This window comes from Neophocaena asiaeorientalis, unplaced genomic scaffold, assembly GCF_003031525.2.
Source record: "Neophocaena asiaeorientalis asiaeorientalis breed wild unplaced genomic scaffold, Neophocaena_asiaeorientalis_V1.1 scaffold253, whole genome shotgun sequence".
Lineage (NCBI taxonomy): Eukaryota > Metazoa > Chordata > Mammalia > Artiodactyla > Phocoenidae > Neophocaena > Neophocaena asiaeorientalis.
The window spans coordinates 3861401-3874675 of record NW_020174553.1 but is presented as its reverse complement, the minus strand read 5'-3'; the positions used below and the strand labels follow the sequence as shown (position 1 = coordinate 3874675).

Genomic DNA, 13275 nt, shown 5'->3' with positions numbered 1-13275 from the left:
GCTGCGGGGGTCTGGGAAGGACTAAGTCGCTCGCCGCTGCCGGGAGCGCACTCGCGGCTCCTGAAGTATTGCCGCCTCGCAGTTCCTCGCTCGCCGCGCTCCTAGAAGGGGCGGCCGCCTCCAGGTGACACAGACGGGACTCTCGCTTGCGCTTTCCAGATGCATCAGAGATACTTTTGGTGCGGGGCTGCTCTGCGGGGCGCGGCGCGCGCGGGCCGGAGGCCGCGGGGGCCTGGGGAGGGAGAGTCTCCGGGGAGCCCCTGAGGCGGGGGGCGAAGCGGGGAGGGGGCGCGCTCCTTACTCCTCGGGCCCCTGTCCGCCTGTCCGCCGCGCGTCTCAGCGCGCTTCTTCCCTCTGTTCTCTTTTAGGACCGACCAGGGCCCAGTGGCGTTCGGCGGGCACTTCATGGCGGAAGGCGAAGGGTACTTTGCCATGGCTGAGGACGAGCTGGCCGGCGGCCCTTACATCCCCCTGGCCGGCGACTTTAGCGGCGGCGACTTCGGCGGCGGCGGCGGCGGCGGCGGGCACTGCTTGGACTATTGCGAAAGCCCCACGGCGCACTGCAACGTGCTGAACTGGGAGCAAGTGCAGCGGCTGGACGGCATCCTGAGCGAGACCATCCCGATCCACGGGCGCGGCAACTTCCCCACGCTCGAGCTGCAGCCCAGCCTGATCGTGAAGGTGGTGCGGCGGCGCCTGGCCGAGAAGCGCATCGGCGTCCGCGACGTGCGCCTCAACGGCTCGGCCGCCAGCCACGTCCTGCACCAGGACAGCGGCCTGGGCTACAAGGATCTGGACCTCATCTTCTGCGCCGACCTGCGCGGGGAAGAGGAGTTTCAGACTGTGAAGGACGTCGTGCTGGACTGCCTGTTGGACTTCTTACCCGAAGGGGTGAACAAAGAGAAGATCACACCACTCACACTCAAGGTAAAGCTCCCGAGAGGGGCCGGGGGCGGCGGCGGGCCGGGCGCGGGGGCGGCGCGGCGGGCAGAGGGGCGCACGTCCGCGGCCCGGACCCAGGTGGGCGCCCTGGCTGATTTTGCTTTTGAGTTTTTTCCTGAGGAAACCAAGGTGCGTGGACTGTGTTGAGTGTTTAAGCTGCTTCAGCTTCCAAGTCTTCTGCTTCCTCCTCTGCCCTGCCTTCTCTTCCTTCTCATTTTTTAACTCTTGGCTTTCCTTTATTGAGTCGTGTCCAGAGGAGATTCTGATAAGTGGAAGAGTGAAATGATGTGAACCTTTCTTTTTTTTTTTTTGAGTCATTTGATTATTTAGTCTCTGGGAAAAGAGCAGCCTGAAGCAGAGGCTAGTCAATGTTCTTATTATTGTATTGGAGAATGTGAATAGATTTCCTAGCTGCCTTCACGTGACGCCGTGTGTTAAGCATATATATGGTGCTTTTCCAGGTTGGTTCATGTGTTCAGGATATAATGGGTCCCCTCCTCCCCACTTTGGTCCAAAGCTCGTTTTATACAATTAGGTAAAATTATCCGAGGAACCAGCCTCCCAGAATGTCTTAATTTCGTTCATATTTGATTTTAACTGCAGGAGCCCTGGCGGGACTGTCAAGGTACAAATCCTATCGGTTCCCTTAGCAGGAGGGGAACTAGGTGACTAGGGACTAGGGTGAGAGGCAGACTAGCTTTTCCCCGTAAGCCTTCTGTCTTTTGAATATTGTGGTGATATTGTGTGAATATTGTACCTATAAGATCATTCTCAAAAAATAACATTTTGAAAGTCAGGCATGACAACAGAACCTCCTAGTACTGCGCTATGTCTGCCAAAAGCCTCACACCATTATTTCTACTCTCTTTCCCAGACGGCAAAACCACTCGTTAAATGTATTTCTTTTTGTTGTTGTTGTTTTGAGAAGACTGTTTATGTTTAATGTTTAAGCCTGCAGGTAGTGTTTTGCTGAAACCTGACAAAACAAAAGGGAAGGAGCAAAATAATTCTCAGCTGTGACGAGGATGTACTTATTTATTGATTATTTTTTTCTAGGTTTGCTCATCTTCTTGTTTTGTCTTTTAAATTGTAGGAAGCTTATGTGCAGAAAATGGTTAAAGTGTGCAATGACTCTGACCGATGGAGTCTTATATCCCTGTCAAACAACAGTGGCAAAAATGTGGAACTGAAATTTGTGGATTCCCTCCGGAGGCAGTTTGAATTTAGTGTAGATTCTTTTCAAATCAAGTTAGACTCTCTTCTCCTCTTTTACGAATGTTCAGAGAACCCAATGACTGAAACGTTTCACCCCACAATAATCGGGGAGAGTGTCTATGGAGATTTCCACGAAGCCTTTGATCACCTTTGTAACAAGATCATTGCCACCCGGAACCCGGAGGAAATCAGAGGGGGAGGCCTGCTTAAGTACTGCAACCTCTTAGTGAGGGGCTTTAGGCCCGCCTCTGATGAGATCAAGACCCTTCAGAGGTATATGTGTTCTAGGTTTTTCATCGATTTCTCAGACATTGGAGAGCAGCAGAGAAAACTGGAGTCCTATTTGCAGAACCACTTCGTGGGCTTGGAAGACCGCAAGTATGACTATCTCATGACCCTTCATGGAGTGGTGAATGAGAGTACCGTGTGCCTGATGGGACATGAAAGAAGACAGACTTTAAACCTGATCACAATGCTGGCTATCCGGGTGCTAGCTGACCAAAATGTCATCCCTAACGTGGCTAATGTCACTTGCTATTACCAGCCAGCCCCGTACGTAGCAGATGCCAACTTTAGCAGTTACTACGTTGCACAGGTCCAGCCAGTGTTCACATGCCAGCAACAGACATACTCTACTTGGCTACCTTGCAATTAGGAATCATTTAAAAGTGTCCTGTGGGGAAGCCATTTCAGACAAGATAGGAACAAAAAAAAGAAAAAGGCTGAGTGACCCAGCCATGATTAGGGATATGTTTTGTGCAATGATGATCTGCTCCTGGTTTTAAACTTGGCAAAGCTTGTGGATCTTTTCCTAGGTATGGGAGCATGATCTCAAAATAACCCGCCCCACCACCACCGCCAACCTTCCCTCATTCTCCTACCCAACTGGATTCTGTCCTGAAACAAAAGAGACCTGTCATTAAAAACAACCAGGTTCTCCTAAAATAACAAGAGAAAAAAAGCTTGATGACAATATGGGTTTGCAGTACCTGCTCCCATAGCTTTGCCATAGGAAAAAAAGACAAATGGAGAGTTTCTTATAAGACGGAATTCACAAAAGGGAAAATACAGAGGAAAAAAGGGTCTCACTCCAACGAAATTATCAATTCAGGAGTTCAGATAGTAACAACTGTACAAGAGGAAGGGGGACTCCAACACTGGGATTGCTATCTGAGGCTTGTAGCAAGTGCTTTCTGTGGAACTCTCCCATTGCGCTAATAGAAATGGCTTGCTCCAAATGAGCAGTAGTAGGGTGCAATTCTCATAACAAACAGCAGAACTTACGATGACACAATCCATTATTTCCAGCTGCGTGCATAGCTCGCATTTTTTAAATGTGAAAATGCAAGCAAAAACAGCTGTAGCAAAGAAAGTATGCTCAAGGACCAAAGATTTAACAGATAAAAATACCCAAGTAGAAAAGAAATAGAATATATAAAGAGTTACTATATTTGTTACACACCAATATACATCAAAGTGCCTGTTGCCTTCTGAAAATTTGAAGTGGAAAAATTTTATGGTTTAATGACTATTTTGTCAGGGACTCAAGAAGAAAATAAAACAACACATAAGCTTGTGAATGGTGGAGGAGATGCCCTATTTTTTCTTGACAAATACTTGTATAAAATTAACCTTGTTGGTGTGATATTATCCTAGGTACATGTGTATGTGTGTGTATATTATGTGTATGTATATACATATTTGTGATATGTGTATATACACACAATACATTGATTATGGTCTAGAAAAATGTAGCATATAGGAAATGTTTAAATACTGTGTGCTTTTATGTTTTCAACAGGATGACATGAGACGTGGGCATATTGCAGTGATGAATTAAAACCCACATCTAAAAAAATTAAAGCAAATGAAGGAGGAAAACAATTAATATATTTGATAGGAAGAGCAGAGATTATACATTTTTAGTGAGTTTTTTTTTCCTTTTTTTTTTTTTTTTTGTGAGTCAGAATTCCACAAATGGGAGAATATTTGCTGGGCAGAGCACTCGTTTTTTACACTAAACTGCCATTTTGACAGTTTGAACCCTTTTACTTTTTGTAATACTTGCATACCTCCATGGTGTATAATCCAGTGGATCATGGATCAGTGATAGTCTGTTTAAATCCCTGACTGCTAAAAAGAATTTCTGGTGATCTGAACACTACTTATTAATATTTAAATGAATTTTTAAATGAATGCATTGTGCATTCCAGGACCACTAGAATTTAGTAAATGTGAAATGACCCTTTTTAAAGAGTGTTTGCACGATTACTTAAAATTTATATATGAAATATATATTATATATAAAATTTTATAAATTCATGCCAATATGAAGCATCTTTGACCTGTTTGTCACACTGCATTGAAGTATTTAGTACTGTACTTTAAATTCACTCACTTTGCGTTCAATCAGATCCAACTTTATTTTCTGTTTCCCAAGAGACCAGTTACACCTTTGTGAAATGAACCGGCATTACTGTTTCAGTTCAGTGACAGCTAATCCCAAACCCATCCCTTCTCTCAGCCCTTAATTCCTTTGGACACTGGTCTTTGAAAATGTATTTGTTAAAAACAAATCTAACACCCGACAACCTTCCCTTTGTATTGTGAAACAGCTACACAACCCCTACCAAGTCTAGTGGATGACTGCTTACTCTGATCGTTCCTGTGAAGGGTCAAGCAGATTTTTGTCATCAGTTAAAGAGGGATTGGGGAAGAAACTAGCATCATCCTGTTGGCAGTGTCATTTATCTGTTATCTGGGCATCCCTCAGATGCTCAATGCTGGTTTAATCCATCCGCACTACCTTTCTTGTGCATCTTTCTTTGAAGCCTTAACCAGAACTTGATGGGTTTGTCGTAGCAGCGTCCCTGTGAATTCTGTCCGAGCTGTAACAGCTACTGCACTGCCACTCACTGTTACGTAGGGAACTCTTTCTTCTCCCACGTTGGCTCAGACTCCCTCACTCCAGCCCTGGGTTTGAAAAATTCATTGTAATTCCCAGGAAATATTCCATTTGCAGGTTAAGCCTGATACTTAACTGTCAGCAGCCAGAGCTCCGCCTCCTTACCTGTTCGGATGTTTCCTAAAAGAAAACTAAGGGAACCCTCGGGAACAGAGGAGGAGTAGCTGGTGATCTGCCTTCTTCCTTCTCATCCTAACTCTTGACCGATGAGTCGTCCACTATTTCAGAAAGAATCTGGAGGTCTCTGGCTCTGCCATAGCAACAACCTGGTGTTATTTTATGACACAGATTTTTGTTTGGAGGGGCCTTCTTGGAAAATACACTTTTCATTTGTTTTCTCAGATATTTATGTTCTTTTCTTGCTTACTCTGGGGCTGGTAGCATAGTTGGAAATACCAGCACCTGGCATTCAGATAGAACAGGCTGTACTCAAGACAACCTTCAGCATTTAAGATTTATATAATTTATTTCCCTTTTGTATGTACTATAGTCTCGTGCATGTGTAGTTGAACAAACAGTGGAATATATGTCTCTCTTTGTGGATGTGTGGCCTAAACATTTGAATGTCTGGTGAGAGAGAGCCGTGTGTCATAGGTCAGAGAAAAGGACAGCTCTCAATTCCTGATCAGTGCCTGTGATTTGCTTACCTTTGTGTTTATCTGGTCGAGTGTGCTGTTACTTTAAAGCAGGAGGAAGTTTTTTATCTTCTGGAGTCTCTTCTCACCTGTTCAGCCTGGCATGTCAGGGAACACTTCATCTGCCCTTTTAACAAGTTGACTTCATTTGCAGTAAAATCTCGTTGCCTCAAGACGTCCTACATCAAGATGGACTTTTCCCTTCCAGAAACGGGATCAAGTGTTTGCTCACTTTCATATTGGGTGGATTGTTTTAACGTGGCTCCAAAATTGCAAGGATGGAAGAATGTCTGTAAGCCAAGCCAAGGAGGAAACGCCAAGAAAAGTGAACATACCGTTTTTTTGCCACCCTTTTCTGTTTGCTGATCGTAGGTTGCCTTATTGTGCGTAAAGTTGTTTTCATTGCAATGCTTGTCAAATAAATATTGTGAACTATTTTGTAAATGAAATGTATTATGTTAAAAGCTGTCAGCAGTTCGAAAATAGGCTTTTTTGTTGTTTGAAGACAGGGTGTGTTAGATGAAACCAAAAAGCCAAAAAAAAAAAAAGTAGTTTCATATATACCACCTGTTGGAATATAGTATTTCTTTATGATCTCTTATAGTATAGCCTTTTCAGCGCTAAGAAAGAATCTCTGTGTAATACTTGGTCGTAATAATGGCTTGCTAACAAAGTACATGGTCAAAGTACAAAGTTGGAAGATGTCAAGTAACTTGGCGAGACTGGCTGCAAATCCTTGCAGAATGGAGGATGCTCTGCCCGCTGGCTGTCTCTCTCTCCGACCTCTCTACAACCATCGCCTGCTCCAAGAGGCCCTGATGGCCGCACGCCGCACCTGGGGTCACTCTTTTGGAATACTTTCACTTTAGTCTGTGTCACAGGCAGAAAAGGAGTTGCTGGAGAATGGACTCTTAAAAACTGACTTATTTGAATCAGCGCTAGAGGGAACAGATTGTGAATTTTGTTTACAGCATCCAATATTTGGATTTTTTTTTTGTAAATAAAAAGAAGTTATTTTTTTCTATTGATTTGTGCGTTGTTTTCCATCTCTGTGCTGGCTAAAGACCATATCCTCCGAATCCAACCTGTGTCTATGAGAAAAGACGAAGCAGTGTTTGGAGGCGACCCACCTTGTCAACTTCTGATTGGAGTGCAAGTCATTAAAACGCCCAGCTTGCAGCCAGCCCATCTCTGGACTGGCTCAGTAATATCCATTCGAATCTAGATAATGGGTGCCAACATTTTGAATCTGGTTGTGAGCTTAGCTGTGTTAAGTGACCCAGTCAGAGCCGTTTTCCAGGATCGGTAGAGACTCCTGGCTCTGGACTGTAGGTTTGCTGTAGCCCTGAGGGGGCCTTGGTTTTTAGGAGTAGCGAAAGTGTTGTGATTCAGTCATCCGTGGTTTTATATATATCATCCATTTGAGGCTCTGTAGTGTTATTCAGAGTGTTTGCCTCGGGAGGACGGGAGCAAGTTTTGGAAGACACTAAGTGGAAGGGAAAGTGGAAGGAAGGGCAATCACAGGATCTAATATGTTGTGCTTTGTATGCATATACTGGCTGCAAAGATGTTGCCCTTTCGATGAGCATTTCGAATAGGTAATCTCACCTGTTCAGATCGCCAGGGAGCATCCATTTATTTATTTATTAATTTTTCTTCTTTGTGTCATTTTGGAGACTTTCTCAGTACTAGTAGCATGAGAATTTGGTAAGCCTCAGCTATTATAGGGCGTCCTTGTGGCTTTTAAAACCGTTGAAAGTCCTGATGTTGGACAGAATACATGCTTGACTCTGCGGCTATGAAAGAGCCATTCCTGGTATTCAAAGCCAGTTTTCTGTCATATACATCATAAAATACGAGGTGGTTATTTGGTTTGGTAGTGTTATTTGTGTGTCATTCTCTTCTTCCTTTGTTGCAACCTCTTCATTTTTTTACAACCATCCCTTGCATGTCTGTGGTCATCACAGAGTCCTTTTTCAGCCAGGGTTGAATAAGGACAGTATATATTAAGCTCCTCCTGGACTTCGGTACACCCTGCTATTTCTAGTTGAATTACCAGACTGCACCTAGCTAAACCTGGAGAGAAGTAACACACCCTTCTTTTCCTTAGGAATCTTACTACCTTAACATTCAGTGGCTTTGAGAAGAAAAACAAAACACAAAAAATTAATACCCGGAAAGCAAAAACAAGGAAATTAAAATCATAGTTTTAAAATATAAAGTAGAATAAGAACTGTTAAAATCATCAGATACCTAAGAAATTAAACTGTAATTTCCTTCTTAGAACCAAGTTTGAAATAATGTGAATGTCCTGTGGTCTAATAGCAGATACAGTCAAGCGGGGGGTGGGGGGGGAGGAGAAATGATTTTAAAATGACAGGGGCTTTCACCCAGCAAGGCCCAGGTCTTGGTTTCTAATGCTGTGCTCTAGGCCACCTTTGACAAATGGCTGGATCAAGGGCTGGGGCAAGGAATATACCAGAGGAACCTGGAGCATCTTACAGTTCCAGAAAGAAAGGGTGTGCCAAAAAAAAAAAAGAAAAAAGAAAACCCAAAATGATGTGGGGTGGGGGCCATGTCAAAAGGACACAGGGGCCACCTGAAAGAACTCCAATGGCCGAGCTAGAACAATTTGAGCAAAAAATAAGTAGTATTGGATTATAATGCAGAGTGTAAAATATCCATGCATCCACACAGAAATAGATGATTGCATAAATAAATAAATAAATGGAGGCAAAAAGATAAATTTCCTGTGCAGAATTCCAAATAATCCAGTAACTGTAGCAGTGTAGAGACCTGACAGACCGTCACCAGTGATAAATCATGAAGATAACAGATAGTTACGACGTGGTGAAAATGGCAGTTTACCTCTGCAATCTTCCTCCCCAAACCCATAATGTCTAATTGTGAGAAGAGCATCAGACAAATTTAAATTGAGGGGCATTCTATAAAATATCAGACTAGTATTCCTTAAATCATCAAAACAAGGAAAATCTGAAAACTGCTACAGCCGAGAGGAGCCTTAAGGAGACACGACAACGAAATGTCATGTGGTATCTTGGATGGGATCTGGAGCAGAAAAGGACATTAGGTAAAATCTAAGGGAATCTGAATAAAGTACTGTACTCCTGAAATAATGACATTTTTATATCTGTTTATTAGTTATGACAAATGTACCATGCTAATGTAGGACATTAACAGTGGGGAAAGTGGGTGTAGGGTATATGCAAACTCTCTGTACTCTCTTCACAATTTTTCTGTAAATCTAAAACTATTCTCAAATAAAACATTTATTAAAAAATGAAGACTGAGTGATTCTTCTTTGCTATTTCTAGGGAAGTGACTCCATTTGTAAAATGAATAATGAATAGTGAGTTTTATTTTTTTAATGTCTACCATACTTGAAGTGTTAGGAGAGCGTATGAACCAGTAAAAATAAAATGATGTGTTTTACTCCAAAGTTTTAGAGAAGCTTTATCTACAAGTTTTGGAGAAAATGAAACGGGTTGAAGAGAGCTGAGTTATAGGCAAGTGTTTTTCTGTAGAATAGCAGGAGGAGTTCATATTACCTTAGAGTTTTAAGGAAAGGGAATATACTAAATGTAACTACACACCATTGTGTAGATATCTATAAATGTGGAGTTTTAAAATGAGCAAGGGACTAAAATTTCATCGCCCTAATATACAGAAAACCCTGGGGAGTTGTTGAGGAACTCTTTGCGAGGGAGTAAATGATATGATTTTTTCTAAATGCCCGGGGAGGCTAATAGTTCATGGAGTGTTGAAATGAATTATTATTTAATATAAATAACCACTTTCACAATTTACCTGCTTACCTAAGCTCTTTCAGCATATCAGGTTTTCTTAAAGTGAAGGGACAGCTGTTCTTCTGTTTACTTTCTCACCTCAATCACTGGCATTAAAAATCGTTGAAAAATGCTGTTTTCAAAAATAGATGCCCTTAGTAATTTTTAAAAGCAGTCATTCCAGCTTTGCTGTTTATGAAGTTAGGACAAGGCCTGTGCTTTCTGCCGAGGGACACGGAACACCCCACCTGCAGGAATTTATGAGTGTGGGGTTAAGTTATTTCTAACCTCCATAATGGAAAGTTCCCTTCAGGATCCCCTTCAGAAACTATTGATTTTCCAGTACAGTGTGTACTTATCAGTAACGCCAAGATTTTGTGGCATCATCTGGCCATGTCATTAGAAAACGGCTGAAACCCTATTCTTTTTTTTTTTCTTCTTTTAGCAAAATTCAACATAACGAACTACACTAGGCACTATGGATAACGCCTTTCTGTGCATTAATTCTGAATTGCATAAGGTCTGGAGTATCTTCCTGTATATCTCTGCCAATAAGGTAAAGATGATCATGCTTCATTTGTTCTTTATTTTAATAGGGAATAATAAAAAAGTATTAAAATATCTGCATTTTAGAGTCCAGTTATCAGAGAAGAGAAACAAATTCAATCAGGTTCAAGGCCCAAAGGCTAAAGTAGAGTTGCCAGATTTTATAAATAAAAACACGATGCCCAGTTAAATTTGAAATTCAGAGAAGCCATAATTTTTTTTTAAAGTGTTAAGTATGTGCCATGCAATATTTTGGACATAACTTATACTGAAAACTTATCTGTATTTATCTGAGATGCAAATTTAACTGGGAGTCCTGTATTTTATCAGGTAACCCTATAACCTATATGGGATTACAAAATAAGGCTGAAAAAGTTTCCTAGTATACAATTAGAGTCCAGAACACTTTATAGCTTGTTAATATCTAACTTCAGGTACCATGAAACACTCACTGCTTTCACAGAGAGTATGTGTAGCAGCAAACCCTTTGAAACATGGTTCATTCATTAAATATTTGCTGAATGCCTTTTATGTGTTTAGCCTGTGCTAGACTCTGAGACCCAAAAGAAGTGAAAGGACTGGTCCATTGACCTTTGGAAGGCTAGGTTCAACTTACAAGTAGAACTTACTTGCTGAAATTTAATTTTTTCAGCTACCCTGGGGTTAATTACTCAGGAGGCTTAGCTCTGCGTGGGGTACCATAAAGAGCCCTGTGGACTAATGGGGAGTCTGGATGAGGGTAGTAGCCCTTGAAATGTGCCTTCTTGGGAGCTTTCAGAGGCAGATCTCCCCACCGGTAGCCCCTGTGTGGACAGGCACTAGCCATTTGCTTGTTTGGGCAGGAAAGGATAAAAAGTAGATATTTTGCAATTTCTGTAGAGGGAAGCAAAAATTCTCCCCGACCTTCTGGACACTTGCGTTCTCTTTTCAAAACCACTGCGAAAATCTTTAGGGCTTAACTAGAATGCACCTTGAAATTTTACTGCCCTATAATCCTGTTTGCTGCAGCACAATTGAAATTCCCTTGAATGTTTCTTATGTAAGCGCGTCTGGTTAACTGTCATCTTGAAGTTATTACAACTTAGTCTTTGCTGTTTTTTTTTTTCTCCAGAGCTGTGAAAGTCCTTTTCTCAGATGCTTCTAACGCGCCAAACGCACCACGCACCCCAGACCTTACCCCCTCCCAATTTGTGTAGCACCGGTTGTGTTGTCAGTCTGGGTATTTGTTTTGTCAGGGTAGAGATTTTATTTAAGGAACATTTCTAACTGTCATTGGTTATTTATGTACTCCCCTGGCCTGCATTGGGTAGGAGAAATCCACAGCTTTCACCATCATCAAAACATTTAGTACTTTCTCATGCCCTTGGCTTGATGCTCTGTGAAGAGTTGCAAAGGGTTGTACAAAGCTGGCTCCTTTCACTAGCAGTCTTAATTGAAAAGTGAAACAGGGATATGAACAAACAAATAAAACACAAAGCAGCAGTGAACTTGCCAAACTATGAGTGGCCAAGCTCGTTCCCACTTTAGAGCATCTGCTGGTTGTTCCAGCTCCTTGGAAAGCTCTTTCTCCAGATTTTTGCATCTCTTGTACCCTCACTTTTATTATTATTATTATTATTATTATTATTACCATCATCAGTTATTGAAATGTTAGTTTCTCAGAGAGAGACTCCTACTTAAAATAGAGTTTCCCTCTAGCATTTTTACCAAGTTACTCTAAGCCTTTATCCTAATTTTAGATGCATATTATCAGTACATCTGTCTCTACCTGAAATTGTACTATAACTGGATTTATTTCTTGATTTATGGTTTATTTGTCACCATAGAATGAAGTTCCATTGAAGGCCAAGAACTTTGTCTAATTTACCACCATGTGCTTAGGGTCCAAAATAACGCCTACTATGCAGGATATGCTCGTTAAATTTTGGTGAGTGAATGAATGACCGAATCCCATTTGGCCCAGGATGAGAGGTGCAGCGAAAATATCTATTGGGGAAGGTGCTAAAGAAGTTGTAAGAAGGGGTCCAGAGGAAGGGGTCCAGAGGAGACCCGGGTGGAAAAATTCCAGGCTTGAGGTAGGAACGGAGCACCAAACAATAGGAGAGAGACGGTGTCTGTGGGGATGTTTAGGGCAGGAGTCTTCAAACCTCTTCTTGGTTCCTGTGCTCAAGCAGTTGAGAACAGTGGGCCAGCTTGTGTGGACAGCATTTATGTGGCCTGGTGCTTAGGACGAGAGTGACAGGAAGCCCATCTTCTAGCGCCCATGGGTCTGTTCTCTTTGTTCCCAAATCAAACCTCATCTGGTAGCCCGGTAAACTGAGGACTTCAGTTGTCCTGGGCCGTGTCTAGTCTCTTTTTCATCACCTGCTACATCTCTCAGAACTCAGGAATCCCTGAGAGAAGTTTTCCAGACAGTGAATACAGAGACTGAGGTCTGTCTCCTATTTGAAGTAAGGGTAGAGGCCAGTGTATAAAGGGAAGCGTGTTCATTAGCCCTTTCAGCTGATGAGACTGTTGGCGTTTCCACTGGCATCTTCAGCTGGTCAAGCCTCACAGAACAAACGAAACGCCCCCTGTCCTGGGGCATTTATATGTGTCATGACCATTTGTTGTTGATGTCTCAGGAGTATCCCAATTGCAGAATGCTCTTGTGTTGTCAGACCCTGTGCCTGCTGTGGTGTTGCATATGGTCACAGTAAGGCTTCTGATTTTAGGTGAGGTTCTATAATTGCCAAAGATGTTGAAGATCTGGTGCAATAAGGATCCCGGACTTCAAGAAATCATTTAAAAGTTAGTTTCAGACTTTCATTATTGCCACTTGTATTCATTAAAACCAACTTGAACTCTCTCCATCTCGTCCTAAGTCCCAAACCACTTAAGCCATGGCAATTTTCATGAGAAGGGATGTTGGGAGGGAAATTGGTCGAGAGAAGTGAAACAAGCATGAAATATTTCATAAAAAGTACTGAGCATCTCATATAAAGCTCCATTATAAAGCAGGTAGGTGTGGGGCTTCTGAATCAACTCAAGGTTTGAAGAGCCAGCTGAGGAAATCTCTAAAAGATGGGCATATAAAGAGATAGTTTTTCCTCATTTCCATGAAAGGGCAACCTTCGACAGTATGTGCATGCCAGGATTCTGACTCCCAACTCCATGAGAAGTCTTC

The 13275-nt window shown here is 42.3% G+C and overlaps 1 protein-coding gene across 2 annotated transcripts; it reads left to right on the top strand.

The window, feature by feature from the left end:
• TENT5A (terminal nucleotidyltransferase 5A) lies at positions 1 to 6785 on the top strand. Of its 2 annotated transcripts, none has more exons than XM_024757427.1 (3): positions 1 to 179; positions 369 to 927; positions 2036 to 6785. In XM_024757427.1, the coding sequence occupies exons 1-3, from the start codon at positions 160 to 162 to the stop codon at positions 2810 to 2812; spliced, it is 1356 nt and encodes a 451-aa protein (XP_024613195.1). In that variant the 5' UTR covers positions 1 to 159; the 3' UTR covers positions 2813 to 6785. The 2 variants fall into 2 exon arrangements, with proteins under 2 accessions (XP_024613195.1, XP_024613196.1); XM_024757428.1 differs by having other exon boundaries at positions 7 to 124.
• The last annotated feature ends 6490 nt before the right edge of the window (positions 6786 to 13275 follow it).

Excerpts from the sequence above, each read along its gene's own strand:
- TENT5A (XM_024757427.1), top strand. The coding sequence starts at position 160 with ATGCATCAGAGATACTTTTG. Across the intron at positions 180-368 it reads ATGCATCAGAGATACTTTTG|GACCGACCAGGGCCCAGTGG; the intron begins GTGCGGGGCTGC and ends GTTCTCTTTTAG. Across the intron at positions 928-2,035 it reads TCACACCACTCACACTCAAG|GAAGCTTATGTGCAGAAAAT; the intron begins GTAAAGCTCCCG and ends TTTAAATTGTAG.